Source organism: Heteronotia binoei, chromosome 3 (assembly GCF_032191835.1).
Source record: "Heteronotia binoei isolate CCM8104 ecotype False Entrance Well chromosome 3, APGP_CSIRO_Hbin_v1, whole genome shotgun sequence".
Taxonomy (NCBI): Eukaryota; Metazoa; Chordata; class Lepidosauria; order Squamata; family Gekkonidae; genus Heteronotia; species Heteronotia binoei.
Genome location: NC_083225.1, coordinates 194,040,792 through 194,057,930, shown reverse-complemented (window position 1 = coordinate 194,057,930; position 17,139 = coordinate 194,040,792). Strand labels below are relative to the sequence as shown.

The following is a 17,139-nucleotide window of genomic DNA, read 5'->3' as shown; positions in this document are numbered from 1 at the left end:
CTACTTGCTGCCAACTTCTTCAAAGTAACACAGACACCCCATCCCAAGAGGAAGCCTTTCAATCGAAGATTGAAGCCTCCGGAGGTGGAAAGGCACATGGGGGCTGTGGGGGCGGGAAGGAGCCTGGGAAAGCGGAAGAACTCCCACTGGGACCTGGGGATTGGCAAGTCTAGTGGCCAGCCAGTTCCTCTGGAGGGCCAACAAGAGAGCAGAGAGGTCAAGGCCTTCCCCTGAGAAGAACCTCAGAAGAGCCCTGCTGGATCAGACCAAGGAGGGTCCATCTAGTCCAGCCTCCTGTCTCACACGGTGGCCAGCCAGTTCCTCTGAAGGGCCAACTTCAGGGGCTAGAGGCCGAGGCCTTCCTCTGAGAAGAACATCAGAAGAGCCCTGCTGGTCAGACCAGAGAGGGTCCATCTAGTCCAGCCTCCTGTCTCACACGGTGGCCAGCCAGTTCCTCTGAAGGGCCAACAACAGGGGCTAGAGGCCGAGGCCTTCCTCTGAGAAGAACATCAGAAGAGCCCTGCTGGGTCAGACCAGTGAGGGTCCATCTAGTCCAGCCTCCTGTCTCACACATAGGCCAACCAGTTGCTCTGGAGGGCCAACAACAGGGCAGAGAGGCCAAGGCCTTCCCCTGAGAAGAACCTCAGAAGAGCCCTGCTGGGTCAGACCAGTGAGGGTCCATCTAGTCCAGCCTCCTGTCTCACACATAGGCCAACCAGTTGCTCTGGAGGGCCAACAACAGGGCAGAGAGGCCAAGGCCTTCCCCTGAGAAGAACCTCAGAAGAGCCCTGCTGGGTCAGACCAGTGAGGGTCCATCTAGTCCAGCCTCCTGTCTCACACAGGGGCCACCCAGTTCCTCTGGAGGGCCAACAACAGGGCAGAGAGGCTGAGGCCTTCCCCTGAGAAGAACCTCAGAAGAGCCCTGCTGGGTCAGACCAGGGAGGGTCCCTCTAGTCCAGCCTCCTGTCTCACACAGGGGCCAATCAGATCCTCTGGAGGGCCAGCAACAGATCATAGAATTAAGGCTTTCTCTGTTTGCTCAGAATCATATCCAGGTTGCTTCTTCCTCCCCTCCACTTGTCATAATCTTCCCCACTGTCAAGACTGAAATTGCAGTCTCCTTAAACCAGGGAGTTGTGTTGGGGAGTGATTTGTGTAATGGAGCCCCAAACATTGTCAAGCCTACCGTTTTTGGGGGGAATGTTGAGAAGAAGCAATTGGTGCTACCACAAAATGGCTGCCTCGGGAATTTGATCCAATCATAACCTCTTAGGAAATTCCAAGTAAGCATCAGCAAGGGTTGCCAGCCTCCAGGTGCTGCCTGGAGACGCTATCGCAACTGATTCCCCACACACACACACACACACACAACTACAGAGATCAGTTCCCTTGAAGAAAGCGCTTCCTATCCTTCATTATTTCCACTGGAGGGAAGGCATTTAAAAGGTATGCAGTCCTTTTAAATGCGATCGACAGAACTCCTTTTGGAGCTCATAAGAGGAAAAGGTTGAAAGAGGAAAAGCTGAGGGAGCTGGGCCTGTTTAGCCTGGAGAGGAGGCAGCTTAGAAGTGATAGGATCACGATCTTCAAGTACTTGAAGGGCTGTCCTATAGAGGAGGGTGTAGAATTGTTTTCTGTGGCCCCGGAAGGCAGGACCAGAACCAACAGGCTGAAATTAAATCAAAAGAGTTTCCGGCTCAACATGAGGAAGAACTTCCTGAACGTTAGAGCGATTCCTCAGTGAAACAAGTGTCCTTGGGAGGTGGTGGGCTCTCCTTCCTTGGAGGTTTTTCAACAGAGGCTAGATGGCCGTCTGACAGCAATGAAAATCCTGTGAATTTAGGGGGAGGTATTTGTGGGTTTCCTGTATTGTGCAGGGGGTCGGACTAGATGACCCTGGAGGTCCCTTCCAACTCTGCGATTCCTGACACTTGGAGCAGTTCCTCAGTGGAACAGGCGTCCTCGGGAGGTGGTGGGCTCTCCTTCCTTGGAGGTTTTACAACAGAGGCTAGATGGCCATCTGACAGCAATGAAGATCCTGTGAATTTAGGGGGAGGTGTTTGTGAGTTTCCTGCATTGTGCAGGGGGTTGGACTAGATGACCCTGGATGTCCCTTCCAACTCAGGAGCTGGTGGGCTCTCCTTCCTTGGAGGTTTTTAAACGGAGGCTAGATGGCCATCTGACAGCAATGAAGATCCTGTGAATTTGGGGTAGGTATTTGTGGGTTTCCTGTATTGTGCAGGGGGTTGGACTAGATGACCCTGAAGGTCCCTTCCAACTCTGTGATTCTATGATTCTAAGCCATGTTGGATCAGGCCAATGGCCCATCCGGTCCAACACTCTGTGTCACACAGTGTCCAAAAAAAACAGGTGCCATCAGGAGGTCCACCAGTGGGGCCAGGCCACCAGAAGCCCTCCCTCTGCGCCCTCCTCCCCCAAGCACCAAGAATACAGAGCTTCTCTGCTCCAGAGAGTTGCATCAATACGTTGTGGCTAATAGCTCCTGATGGAGCTCTGCTCCATATGTTCATCCAATCCCCTCTTGAAGCTGGCTATGCTTGTAGCCGCCACCACCTCCTGCAGCAGTGAATTCCACATGTTAATCACCCTTTGGGTGAAGGAGGACTTCCTTTTACCCGTTCTAACCCGACTGCTCAGCAATTTCATCGAGTGCCCACGAGTTCTCATATTGTGAGAAATGGAGAAAAGGACTTCTTCCTCTACCTTCTCTATCCCAGGCATAATCTTCAATTATGCTCGCCACACCCTTGCTCCTTGCTCCGCCCCCAAAGTCTCCTGGCTCCACCCCCAGAGTCCCCAGATATTTCTTGAATTGGACTTAGCAACCCTAGCCCTCACATTGTTTCTTATAGCTTTGCCACTGCCACAGGGGTGCCTTGCAGGATCGGGACCATAAGGTTTGACTTCCTCTCCCTTGAATTCTTACACCTGTGTTGGAGGAAGCCACTTTATAAAGGGAGCTGTAGGTTACTATTTTTGATTGGTATTTTCTGTCCTGATTTCTCTGGAGGTGAGGTGAGTTAATTAAGAAGTGAGAGGTGGTTTATTTTTAGAAACATTATTGGCATTATTTAGCTGATTTACACAAATTAGAAGGCCTGGAAATTCTCTTCTCTCTTATTTGGCTGTCCTTGGAGAGCCAGTTTGGTGCAGTGGTTAAGTGTGCAGACTCTTATCTGGGAGAATTGGGTTCGATTCCCCACTCCTTCACTTGCAGCTGCTGGAATGGCCTGGGGTCAGCCATAGCTCTGGCAGAGGTTGTCCTTGAAAAGGCAGCTTCTGTCAGAGCTCTCTCAGCCCCACCCACCTCACAGGGTGTCTGTTGTGGGGGAGGAAGGGAAAGGAGATTGTGAGCCGCTCTGAGACTCTTTGGAGTGGAGGGTGGGATATAAATCCAATATCTTCATCTACCTCACAGGGTGTCTATTGTGGGGGAGGAAGATAAAGGAGATTGTGAGCCGCTCTGAGACTCTCTCAGCCCCACCCACCTCACAGGGTGTCTGTTGTGGGGGAGGAAGGGAAAGGAGATTGTGAGCCGCTCTGAGACTCTTTGGAGTGGAGGGTGGGATATAAATCCAATATCTTCATCTACCTCACAGGGTGTCTATTGTGGGGGAGGAAGATAAAGGAGATTGTGAGCCGCTCTGAGACTCATTCATTCATTAGACCTTTAGTGGCATTAATGTAAGAATAGAGTATAGTTTAAAACCAACAGTAACAGTATAGAATATAATAAATCCTTGAAAACCAGCAAAAGTTAAATGACATCAAATAGCTGTGGCTCCGAGACTCTTTGGCGTGGAGGGCGGGATATAAATCCAATATCTTCTTCTTTTGAGATCTAAAATATCTGGCTTGGAAGAGCATGGCAGCTTTGGTAACCTAGAAAAGGAAACCAAGGAGGAAAGGGCTTATCTATGTAGACCATTAAAAAAGAAAAAAAAAACCCTTACTGTTGAAGTGTAGAAAGTAGAATTCATATTTAATGTAATTTATTTTTAATATAGTCTAAGAACCCCGTAGCGCAAAGTGATAAAGCTGCAGTTCTGCAGTCCAGGCTCTGCTCATGACCTGAGTTTGATCCCGGCAGAAGCTGGGTTCAGGTAGCTGGCTCAAGGATGACTCAGTCTTCCATCCTTCCGAGGTCAGTCAAATGAGTCCCCAGCTTGCTGGAAGGGAAGCGTAGATGACTGGGGAAGGCGATGGCAAACCACCCCGTCAAAAGTCTGCCGTGAAAACGTCATGAAAGCAACATCACCCCAGAGTCGGAAACGACTGGTGATTGCACAGCGGACTATCTCTGCCTTTTTCTTTATAGTCTGCCTTTTTTGTGGCGACTCAAAGGGTTCTGTAGGATCACCATCTTCAAGGACTTGAAGGGCTGTCCTATAGAGGATGGGGTGGAATTGTTTTCTGTGGCCATGGAAGGTAGAACCAGAACCAATTTCAAACAATGGGTTGAAATTAAATCAAAAGAATTTCTGGCTCAACATGAGGAAGAACTTTCTGACAGAGCGGTTCATCAGTGGATCAGGCTTCCTTGGGAGGTGGTGGGCCCTCCTTCCTTGGAGGTTTTTCAACAGAGGCTAGATGGCCATCTGACAGCAATGAGGATCCTGTGAATTTAGGGGGGGAGGTGTTTGTGAGTTTCCTGCCTTGTGCAGGGGGTTGGACTAGATGACCCTGGAGGTCTCTTCCAACTCTATGATTCCTCAGGAGGGGGTGGGCTCTCCTTCCTTGGAAGTTTTTAAACAGAGGCTAGATGGCCATCTGACAGCAATGAGGATCCTGTGAATTGAGGGGGAGGTGTTTGTGAGTTTCCTGCATTGTGCAGGGGGTTGGACTAGATGACCCTGGATGTCCCTTCCAACTCAGGAGGTGGTGGGCTCTTTTTCTTTGGAGGTTTTTAAACAGAGGCTAGATGGCCCACTTAATCATTTGAGATTTCACTACTTCATCTTCCGTAGACCATTTTAAAAGTAATTTATATAATTTTGAAATTAATTTTTCATTGTCTCTAAGCAGAACTTTTCCCATTTCTGTTTGCTCTTTTCTTATTAATATCATTTTTCACCAAGCTCTTTATTTGTTGCATTTGGAACCAATCATATTTATTATTCAGCTCTTCAGCAGTTTTCAATTCTATTTTGCCACTTTGTATTTTTAATAGTTGATTATATGACAACCACTTTTCTTCACCCGTCTCAGCTGTTATTTTTATTACTTCTGCTGGCACTATCCATAACGGTTTTCTCTCATCCCCATATTTCTTATATTTCATCCATATATTTAGCAAATTGTTTCTTATATAATGGTGAGAGAAAAAAAAACCAGCTTTTTTCCCCCATAGTACATATAAGCGTGCCAGCCTGATTTATTTCCATGACCTCCCCTCCATAGGGGAGGGACGGTGGCTCAGTGGTAGAGCATCTGCTTGGGAAGCAGAAGGTCCCAGGTTCAATCCCTGGCATCTCCAAAAAAGGGTCCAGGCAAATAGGTGTGAAAAACCTCAGCTTGAGACCCTAGAGAGCCGCTGCCAGTCTGAGAAGACAATACTGACTTTGATGGACCGAGGGTCTGATTCAGTATAAGGCAGCTTCATATGTTCATATGTTGAAAGACCTTCCAATGCTAAAAGTTTTTTGTTTAACAGCGTCACCCATTCTTTTATCCACACTAAACAAATTGTTTCATGATATAGTTTTAAATCTGGTAACTGGAATGCAAGAGAGAGAGGAGGAAGGTAAAGGAGATTGTGAGCCGCTCTGAGACTCTTCGGAGTGGAGGGCGGGATATAAATCCAATATCTTCATCTACCTCACAGGGTGTCTTTTGTGGGGGAGGAAGGTAAAGGAGATTGTGAGCCGCTCTGAGACTCTTTGGAGTGGAGGGCGGGATATAAATCCAATATCTTCATCTACCTCACAGGGTGTCTGTTGAGGGGGGGAAGATAAAGGAGATTGTGACCGCTCTGAGAGTCTGAGATTCGGAGTGGAGGGCAGGATCTAAATCCAATATCATCGTCGTCATCATCTTCTTCCTACACTTTTTCCTCTTCTTCTTTCTTTTCCTCCTCCTCCTTCTTGCTCTTCTTCTTTCTCCTTCATCTTCCTCCTCCTTCTTTCTTCTTCATCTTCCTCCTCCTTCTTTCTTCCTCTTCCTTTCTTCCTCTTCTTTCTTTCTTCTTCTTCTTCCTCCTCTTCTTTTTTCTTCCTCTTTTTCTTCCTCTTTTTTTTCTTCTTCTTCCTTCTTCTTCTTCCTCTTCTTTCTTTTCCTCCTCCTCCTTCTTGCTCTTCTTTTTTCTCTCTTCTTTCTTCTTCATCTTCCTCCTCCTTCTTTCTTCCTCTTCTTTTTCTTCTTCTTCTTCCTCTTCCTTTCTTCCTCTTCTTTCTTTCTTCTTCTTCTTCCTCTTCTTCTTTTTTCTTCCTCTTTTTCTTCCTCTTCTTTTTCTTCTTCTTCCTTCTTCTTCTTCCTCTTCTTTCTTTTCCTCCTCCTCCTTCTTGCTCTTGTTCTTTCTCTCTTCTTTCTTCTTCATCTTCCTCCTCCTTCTTTCTTCCTCTTCTTTTTCTTCTACTTCCTCTACTTTTTCTTGTGTTTTACCAATTTATTAATAACACATGGTTACAATATTTAATTAACTCTTTCTTATACTAAACCATATGATATTTCACCCCACTCCCTCCAATGATGACTTCCCCGAAGTTATAAATTTCCAGTTAATTCTAAAGGTACCACTAATCTATCAAAATATAATACTTTTGATTTATACTAAAAAATTGTCCAATGTCCTTTTACGTTCCACTCTTTCTCCATATATCCTTTGAATTTCTTCCACTCCTTTTTGAATAAGTCTAAATCATAGTCTCTTAAAGTTTTAGTTAATTTGTCCATCTCACTCCACAATAAAACTTTCACAATCCAGTCCCATTTATCTGGTATTGTTCCTTGTTTCCAAAGCTGCGCATACAATGTCCTAGCAGCTGAGAGCAAGTACCAAATTAAAGTCCTGTCTTCCTTTGGAAATTTTTCTAATTGTAATCCAAGCAAAAAAGTCTCTGTAATTTTCTTAAAGTCATAGCCCAAAATTTTGGAGATTTCTTGTTGTATCATATTCCAATACTCCTTCGCTTTTTCACAAGTCCAGCACATATGGAAGAAAGAGCCTTCATGTTTTTTACATTTCCAACATCTATCCGACATCTTTTTGCTCATCCTAGCTAGCTTTTTCGGAGTCGTGTACCACCTATACATCATCTTAAAACAGTTCTCCTTAATACTCTGACAGGTTGAAATCTTCATCGAGTTCTTCCAAAGGTGCTCCCATGTATCCATTTGTATTTCTCTATTCACATTAATTGCCCATTTTACTATTTGAGATTTAACTACTTCTTCTTCTGTAAGCCACTTCAATAGTAATTTATATACTTTCGATATTAATTTTTCATTATCTCCAAGCAGGATCCTTTCCAATTCTGTTTGCTCGCGTCTAATTCCATCCATTTTAATATCATTTTCCATCAAGCTTTTAATTTGTTGCATCTGAAACCAATCATATTTATTATTTAACTCTTCTGCAGATTTTAATTCAATTTTGTCTCCTTGAATCTTAAGCAGTTGATTGTATGACATCGCTCTTTCTTCATCAGACTCAGCTGTTATTTTTATTACTTCCGCTGGCACTATCCAGAGCGGCTTTCTCTCATCGCCATATTTCTTGTATTTTATCCAAGTGTTTAACAAACTATTTCTGATATAATGGTGAGAGAAAAAGCCGTCCATCTTCTTCTTTCCATAACACAGATATGCGTGCCAGCCGAATTTATTCCCATGAGCTTCTAACCATAAAGGTTTTTTATCTAACAGCATTATCCAATCTTTGATCTATGTCAAACAGACCGCATCATGATACAATCTTAAGTCCGGGAGCTGAAAACCACCTCTCTCTTTGGCATCTATTAAAATCTTCATCTTGATCCTTGGTTTCTTTCCAGCCCATACAAAATCAGAAATTTTCCTTTGCCATTTGTTAAATTGTTTGGTATCTTTCACAATCGGGATAGTTTGGAACAAATACATTATTCTTGGCAAAATATTCATCTTTATTGCAGCTATCCTGCCCAATAAGGACAAGTTAAGTCTATTCCATGTCATCAAATCTTTGTCCATCTTACACCATAATTTTTCATAATTATTTTTAAACAAATCAATATTCTTCATAGTTATTTCCACTCCAAGATATTTAACTTTAGTCGCGACTTCACAACCCGTCACCGTTTGCAATTCTTTAAGTCTATTTGGTTGCATATTTTTACATAAAAATTTCGATTTCTCTTTATTTATGTATAGTCCTGCTAATTCTCCATATTCTTTTATCTTAGTTAACAGTAACGGTGACACGGATCGGATTCTCTATTATAAACACAATATCATCTGCAAAGGCTTTATATTTATAAGAGAATCCTCTAATTTTTAATCCTTCTATTTCGTTGTCATTCTGTATTTGTTGTAGTAGAATTTCAAGAGTCATTATAAACAACAATGGTGATAACGGACATCCTTGTCTTGTACCTTTGCTTACCTTCAACTCTTTTGTGAGATCTGCATTTATACACAATTTTGCATATTGTTCCGTGTATATTGCTTTCGTCATCTTTATAAAATGTTCCCCTAAATTTATTTTTTCCATTACTACAAACATACTTTTTCTTCTTTCTTCCTCTTCTTTCTTCCTCTTCTTTCTTCCTCTTCTTTCTTCCTCTTTCTTTCTTCCTCTTTCTTTCTTTCTTTCTTTCTTTCTTTCTTTCTTTCTTTCTTTCTTTCTTTCTTTCTTTCTTTCTTTCTTCCTTTCTTTCTTTCCTTCTTCTTCGTCTTCTTCTTCCTCCTCTTCTTCTTTCTTCCTCTTTTTCTTCTTCCTTCTTCCTCTTCCTTCTCTTCTTTTTCCTCTTCTTCTTCTTCTTCTTTCTCCTCCTCCTCTTCTTCTTCCTCTTCTTCTCCTCCTCCTCCTCTTCTCCTTCTTATTCTTCTCAGGGCCACCGGCTGCTGAAAGAGAAGAGTGCTGATGTGGGAAGAAGGTTACACTACAAGCCTGTCTCTGCTCCCAAGCACCTTGGCAGAGTTCAGGGCAGAACTGAAGAGCGTGTCTTTGGAGGAGGAAGACCGAGACGAATGGGATCTGGACGACATGGAGGTCATCATCAACTCTGCTCTCTCCTTACTGGATTCCCTGTTGGACAACGGCTTCTTCTTTTTCCTCAGCAACCTCTCCAAAATAGGGAGGGAGATGAAGTCCGTCCTGGATGCAGCTCGCAAGTGGAACGTAGCTGAAGTCGTTGACCAAGTTGAGAAGACCCTGAAGCCGTTGCACAGCCCCATGTCTTGCATTGCCCCCAAGAAAGCTTATAGGAGTCTGATGGATATGAGGAACTACTTAGAGGAAATTCAGCCCTACGACTGGGCGGGAGAGGACTGTCTGGGAGATCTGAACGTCCTCCATGAACACCTGGAGGAACTGAAACCCAGAAGCTGCCTGAAGTATCTGAAGTACCTTCATGACCTGATCCTGGTCCAGGCCAACCGTCTGGTGCGCTTGTCCGACCACCCCTTGATACAGAAAAAGCTGGGCAGACTGAACATATTTACCCGGCTGGTGTTCTTCAAGATAGATCTGGAGTTTGCCCTTGACAATGGACAATTTTTGGAGGAGATGCAGGAAATACTGGAGGCCTTGGACCATCTCCGGGTCATTAACCTGAATGATTAAAGCTTCAACACTGGTGTCTCCCCTGCTGTGTCTACAGGTCTGATCTCTCCCATGGACAAGGGTTTTTTGAAACACTTCACTTGGGAGCTGTTTTTCATCTCCAGCGCTCTTGGCGACGTGCAGAGAAGCTACTATTTAAGCTGCCATTAGATTCTGCAGTTCATGCTGCCCTGAGGCCCTTTGTTTTTAACTCTTTGGCTTTATTAAAGGTTCAGGAATTGGCCGTGCTCTTTCCTGTAGTCAACCTTCTTTGAAAGGAAAATATAATTTGGTATCTAAGTTCTCCAGGAAGGATTTTGCTGGAACACATATATTGGCCACTGTGTGACACAGAGTGTTGGACTGGAGGGGCCATTGGCCTGATCCAACATGGCTTCTTTTATGTTCTTATGTGACACAGAGTGTTGGACTGGATGGGCCACTGGCCTGATCCAACAGGGCTTCTCTTATGTTCTTATGTGACACAGAGTGTTGGACTGGAGGGGCCACTGGCCTGATCCAACATGGCTTCTCTTATGTTCTGATGTGACACAGAGTGTTGGACTAGATGGGCCATTGGCCTGATCCAACAGGGCTTCTCTTATGTTCTTCTGTGACACAGAGTGTTGGACTGGATGGGCCATTGGCCTGATCCAACAGGGCTTCTCTTATGTTCTCGTGTGACACAAAGTGTTGGACTGGATGGACCACTGGCCTGCTCCAACATGACTTCTCTTATGTTCTTATGTGACACAGAGTGTTGGACTAGATGGACCACTGGCCTGATCCAACAGGACTTCTCTTATGTTCTCGTGTGACACAGTGCTGGACTGGATGGGCCACTGGCCTGATCCAACAGGGTTTCTCTTATGTTCTTATGTGACACAGAGTGTTGGACTGGATGGGCCACTGGCCTGATCCAACAGGGCTTCTCTTATGTTCTTATGAGTCCAGTAGCACCTTTAAGACCAAGAAGAAGAAGATATTGGATTTATATTCCGCTGTCCACTACAAATTTCAGAGTGGCTTACAATCTCCTGTATCTTCCTCCTCCACAATATACATCCTGTGAGGTGGGTTGGGCTGAGAGGGCTCTCACAGCAGCTGCCCTTTCAAGGACAACCTCTGCCAGAGCTACGGCTGACCCAAGGCCATTCCAGCAGGTGCAAGTGGAGGAGTGGGGAATCAAACCCGGTTCTCCCAGATAAGAGAGCTCTGGCTGACGCAAGGCTATTCCAGCAGATGCGAGTGGAGGAGTGGGGAATCAAACCCAGTTCTCCCAGATAAGAGTCCACGCACTTAACCACTACACCAAGCAAAGTTTTATTCAGAAGATAAGCTTTCATATGTATGCATACTTCTTCAGATAAGGGAATGGGGTACAGTAAGCAGAAATATATGTCCTTTTGTTTTACCTAGTCTTGTAGCAAAAGCAATTAACAGGCAACTTTTATTACCTTTCATTGCTTTCCCATGCAAATGCTATCCATAAGAACATAAGAGAAGCCATGTTGGATCAGGCCAATGGCCCATCCAGTCCACACAATGTGGCTGTGACGGAACCGGCCCGATTCTGCCTTCAGACCCGGTCCCGTCAGCTCCCTATTGAGTCGCCAACTCCTGGAGGGAGCTATTTCTCCTCCTGCCCCTTGGGCTCGCTGCCACCACCTGCTCAGTCTAGGGGTTCAGTTTGAGAGGAACAGGACTCCCAATCCCCCTCTCCAGCTATGAGGCCAGGCCTCAAGGTCCTCTGCCACCCTGCACTTGGGTTTTACAGAGACCTCAGCACTTCTTTGCGGCACCCCTGGAGGATTGGCACCTTATCCAACTGCATGCCTTCCCCCTTCCCCGGGGCCCCCTTCCTAACACAGCGTGGTCTAAGCGGTCGGGGATATATGTGGTACAGAGATGGACTGCCAGCATTCAAAATAGAAAAAAAAAAAAAAAATTATTTAAAAGAGAAAAAGAAAGGGAAAGAAAAACAAAACAAAAACAGTTGCCTATACAAAGTTAGCACAGCACAGCACACGCACAGCAAACAGCATGACAAAGAAAATGTGGTTTTAAACGCGTCCTCCTGTCCCTGGTCTAAACACGCCCTGCCTTTTTGGATGATTTACTTTGTCTGGCTGCCTGGGGGCCTCATTTTGAGTAAATAGGCCTCTTCCCCAGGCAGGAGCTCCCAGTCTCACATCCTTCTCCGTTGAGTGCTAGCTGAGAACTGAAAACTCTTCCTCCTAACTCACATGCAGAGAACAAAAGAACTTCCTGTCTCTCTAGGAGACTTTCCCCCTAGCGTTGTTGGTTTGGCTCTGGAAGGGAGCGGGGAGTGAGGGGAAGGCTAGGCCCAAGCCTGCTTCGCAGTTTCATGTTTTCCCTCCCAATGAAGCTCCAACCTGGATTAAAATGGCGTTTCTCCACAGTGGCTAATAGCCACTGATGGACCTCTGCTCCATATTAACCCCCTCTTGAAGCTGGCTATGCTTGTAGCCGCCGCCACCTCCTGTGGCAGTGAATTCCACACGTTAATCACCCTTTGGGTGAAGAAGGACTTCCTTTTATCCGTTCCAACCTGACTGCTCAGCAATTTCATCGAATGCCCACGAGTTCTTGTATTGTGAGAAAGGGAGAAAAGTCCTTCTTTCTCTACTTTCTCAATCCCATGCATAATCTTGTAAACCTCTATCATGTCACCCCGCAGTCGACATTTCTCCAAGCTAAAGAGCCCCAAGCTTTTTAACCTTTCTTCATAGGGAAAGTGTTCCAAACCTGTAATCATTCTAGTAGCCCTTTTCTGCACTTTTTCCAATGCTATAATATCCTTTTTGCGGTGCGGTGACCAGAATTGCACACAGTATTCAAAATGAGACCACACCATCGATTTATACAGGGGCATGATGATACTGGCTGATTTGTTTTCAATTCCCTCCCCCTCTGTTTTTTGATGACCCTGAAGTGGGGGGAGGGCCTGCAAACCAGGGGATCCCCTGTCCCTACCTAGGTTTCAAACCCAACCTGGCTCACACAAGTGTTTTTGCTTTTAAAGAAAGCAGACGGGACCAGATGGGGTTTTACAGTTTTTCATGTTTGCGGTAGACTGCAGACAGCAGCTTGCTTGCTCTGTGCAAACATCCAACCGAGATTCTAACAAGCACAGTGGGACTTGATTCCACCTCAACATGATTGGGCTGCCCAGCTAAAACCCTTAATGCCCCTGTGGCGGAACCGGCCCGATTCTGCCTTCAGACCCGGTCCCGTCAGCTCCCTGTGGAGTCGCCAACTCCTGGAGGGAGCTATTTCTCCTCCTGCCCCTTGGGCGCGCTGCCACCACCTGCTCAGTCCCGGGGTTCAGATTGAGAGGAACAGGACTCCCAATCCCCCTCTCCAGCTATGAGGCCAGGCCTCAAGGTCCTCTGCCACCCTGCACTTGGGTTTCACAGAGACCTCAGCGCTTCTTTGGGGCACCCCTGGAGGATTGGCACCGTATCCAACTGCATGCCTTCCCCCTTCCCCGGGGCCCCCTTCTTAACACAGCGTGGTCTAAAGCGGTCGGGGATCTATGTGGTACAGAGATAGACTGCCAGCATTAAAAACAGAAAAAACATTTATTTAAAAGAGAAAAATATAGGAAAAGAAAAACACAAAACAAAAACAGTTGCATTTAAAAAGTTAGCACAGCACAGCGCAGCAAACAGCATAACAAAGGAAAGTTGTTTATAAACGCTTTCTACTGTCCCTGGTCTAGACTTGTCCTGTCTTGAGAATTACTTACGTTGCCTTACTGCCTGGAGCCTCCCAGGCAGGAGCTCACAGGCAAGCAGCCTCCCTTCCCGAGCGCCTGCTGCAAACTGACTCTCTTCCTGCCTAGCACATGGCAAGAACCACAGCACTTCCTGCCTCTCTAGGATATTTTCCCCCTAGCGTTGTTGGTTTGGCTCTGGAAGGGAGGGGGGGGAGTGAGGGGAAGGCTACAATGCCGGCTGAGGGATTTACTGCCCCCTGCCAAATGAAGCACCACCACTGCCTAAAATGGCGTTTCTCCACACTTCCCCCTCCTTAAATTCTGAGCCGGAGGGGTTGCCTCCTACAGAGGTGACCCCGTAGCAGAATCCAATCAAACAAGGAGAAACCCATTAACCAAACTATTACACAAACGTTCAGGTATTTCTCCAATAATACACAAAGTCCAGCACCCTAGGTGCCCATGTCCCTTCTGGACAAAACGTTGCATTGCTGCATTCAGAAGGAATGTCCAGTCTTTAAGATGTACTCCTCCATCTCCCAGGACCACCTCTGGAGTTTGGTGCTCTCCCTCAGTTGCTGCTGTTGCTGGGATGAGTGGTCCATCAAAGGAGGAAATCCCTGGCCCCACATATGGGGTTGGAAACTGCCCAGTTCCCACACAGTTGCCCCTTCTTTATCCCTCATTGGTGGAATGTTCCCTCTGTCCACTCTGACCTCCCAGAAAACTACCTCTGGTGCTCCAAACAATTGCTGTCCCAGCTTCTTTTTGTCTCCTTCCTTCCTACCTATATGCACCACCATGGACCTCGCAGAGAATGGCTGTGGTATCTTCACCTGCACCACTTGAACTGCCTTTCCCATTTTCTCCATAGCCCCCACACAGGTAGCATCGTCTAGATCATCCACAATCATATGGGGTCCCCCCCATTCCACTTTCCGTTCACCAGTATGAAGTGGCAGGGAAAGCATCACCCTCTCCCCTGTCTCAACTTCTGAGAACTCCACTTTCTGGTCCCTTGCCAACTCACGCGGTGGATCCAGCCTAGGGTCACTTTGAACCTCAGACAGGAACATTTCTGGCTCCCCCAGACTTCCTATCATCTGTTCCTTCAAGCCACCCCTAGTCCCACGGTTTCCAGAACACCCAGCCAAAGTTTGATCTGGGTTCTCCGCCCCCTCAGTTGGTTTTTCAGTGTCAGCCAACTGAGCTCCTTCCTTCCTGGAAGGCTCCACAGCAACCTGCTGCCCTTGCGGAAATTGGCACCCCTCCTCCCATTGGGCACACCCTCCTGCAGGGCTTGAGACAGGCTGGTCCTCCCCCTCCCTGGTTAGTGGTGAGGTGGCTTCCCTAAAGTTGCCTTCCTCCCCCCACCTTCCCCTGAGGGTTTGGCTTGGGTTCTCAGTCCCCTCGGTTGGTTTTTCAGCACTACCCAACTGACCCCCTTCCTGCCTGGAAGGTCCCACAGCTTCCCAGGACTCCTGTCTGCCCTGCTTCAAGACAACCTGTTCTGAGAGCGTCTCGGACGATCCCACTTCCTGATCCACAGCTACTTGGTGAACCGGTTCCAACCTAAGGCCGCTCCGGACCCCCTTCTGGAACCACTCCCGTCCCCCCAAGCCTTCAGCTATGTGCTCCTCTGAGCCCACATTAGCCTTGCTGCTCTCAGAACCTCCTGTGAAATCTCCACTCTCCACCTCGGTCTCTTCAGCTTGCACATCCTTTACGCTAGACAGGTTCCCTTCCTCGCTAGGAACATCCACAGCCTCTTGCTGCACTTGGGGAAAGCTACACCCCTTCTCCCCTTGAGAACACCCTACTCCCGGGCTGGAGACAGGCTGGTCCTCCCCCTCCTGGGTGACTGCCCTCTCTTCGTCCTCAGTAACCTGGGCTACCTCCCCCTCCCTGGTTGGTGGTGAGGTGGCTTCCCTAAAGTTGCCTTCCTCCTCCCACTTTCCTCTGAGGGTTTGGCTGTGGGTTACAGCATTGATAGAGTACTGGCCAACCAACAAATCCCGGCCCAATAACACTGGAACTGTTTGTTCCTTCATTACCCCACATTCAGAATAGGATTTACCTTCTTGTGGAGCCAAACCCCTGAACTGCTTTCGGGAGTGGTCTGGCCCCAGTTTAAACGTTTTAAATACAGTGGCTTTATAGGCCGCAAAAGTTATCCCCCCATCTTCCATAGGCATGCTGTGATAGATGGCTGAAAGCTCTCCAGTCAGGTTGCTACAGAGGTAAGACATATAGTCCTCCTCTGCAATCCCCCACTGTTTGGCTGCCCTCTCAAAGTTGGAGAGGTATGTGGAGGGGTCTTCTCCCTCCTTGTACACTGCAAAGTCTTTGGGGGTGACTTGGATCTCTTTGCTTAGTTCAGCTTCCAGACGTAGCACCTCAAGCTCATGGCGACGTTGCTCCTCCTGCTCCCGTCTGCGGATATCAGCTCTCTCTTTTTCCTCCTGTCTGCGGAGCTCAGCTTGTCTCAGCTCCCTCTCTGCTTGTCTTTCCTCTCTCTCTCGTTCCTCCTGTCTGCGGAGCTCAGCTTGTCTCAGCTCCCTCTCTGCTTGTCTTTCCTCTCTCTCTCGTTCCTCCTGTCTGAGGATCTCAGCTTTCTCTCTTTCCTCCCGTCTGCGGTCTCGGTCCGCCTCGATACGCATTCTTGCCAGTTCCAACTGTAGCTGCAAGGTTGCTTCTGACTGGGTGGGGAACACTTTTGCAAGTGCCCCTGCATGCTGATGATACTCCAAAAGGAGGTCTTTCATATCTACTACAGTCATGTTGTCACACTCCAGCTTGTGCTTTGCACACTCTTCCTGGAGCTGTGGCTTTGTCATCTTCAGGATTTCCCGCATCTTAGCACGCTCCATCCTAACTAGCTAAACTTTCCCTACTCCAGTTGACCCGAAAATAAAACAAAACCGCTGTTGCTTCCTCTGGGTGCTTGCACGCATCAAAAACCAAAAATGCCTGGCCAATCAAGTTCTCTGTTTGTTCTCATCCCACCGCTGCCGCCAAGTGTGGCGGAACCGGCCCGATTCTGCCTTCAGACCCGGTCCCGTCAGCTCCCTATGGAGTCGCCAACTCCTGGAGGGAGCTATTTCTCCTCCTGCCCCTTGGGCGCGCTGCCACCACCTCCTCAGTCCCGGGGTTCAGATTGAGAGGAACAGGACTCCCAATCCCCCTCTCCAGCTATGAGGCCAGGCCTCAAGGTCCTCTGCCACCCTGCACTTGGGTTTCACAGAGACCTCAGCGCTTCTTTGGGGCACCCCTGGAGGATTGGCACCGTATCCAACTGCATGCCTTCCCCCTTCCCCAGGGCCCCCTTCTTAACACAGCGTGGTCTAAAGCGGTCGGGGATCTATGTGGTACAGAGATAGACTGCCAGCATTAAAAACAGAAAAAACATTTATTTAAAAGAGAAAAATATAGGAAAAGAAAAACACAAAACAAAAACAGTTGCATTTAAAAAGTTAGCACAGCACAGCGCAGCAAACAGCATAACAAAGGAAAGTTGTTTATAAACGCTTTCTACTGTCCCTGGTCTAGACTTGTCCTGTCTTGAGAATTACTTACGTTGCCTTACTGCCTGGAGCCTCCCAGGCAGGAGCTCACAGGCAAGCAGCCTCCCTTCCCG

General features: G+C 47.2%; 1 protein-coding gene across 3 annotated transcripts; it reads left to right on the top strand.

Moving 5' to 3' along the window:
* Window positions 1–2,830: 2,830 nt before the first annotated feature.
* On the top strand, window positions 2,831–10,007 carry LOC132568856 (uncharacterized). Of its 3 annotated transcripts, none has more exons than XM_060235044.1 (2): window positions 2,831–2,918; window positions 9,049–10,007. In XM_060235044.1, exon 2 carries the CDS (start codon window positions 9,080–9,082, stop codon window positions 9,779–9,781), a length of 702 nt encoding a protein of 233 aa, XP_060091027.1. In that variant the 5' UTR covers window positions 2,831–2,918; window positions 9,049–9,079; the 3' UTR covers window positions 9,782–10,007. The 3 variants fall into 3 exon arrangements, with proteins under 3 accessions (XP_060091027.1, XP_060091025.1, XP_060091026.1); XM_060235042.1 differs by having other exon boundaries at window positions 2,831–3,036; XM_060235043.1 differs by having other exon boundaries at window positions 2,851–3,031.
* Window positions 10,008–17,139: the final 7,132 nt, after the last annotated feature.

Bases quoted from the DNA above. Each gene is read 5' to 3' on its own strand.
- LOC132568856 (XM_060235044.1), top strand. From the start codon at position 9,080: ATGTGGGAAGAAGGTTACACTACAAGCCTGTCTCTGCTCCCAAGCACC.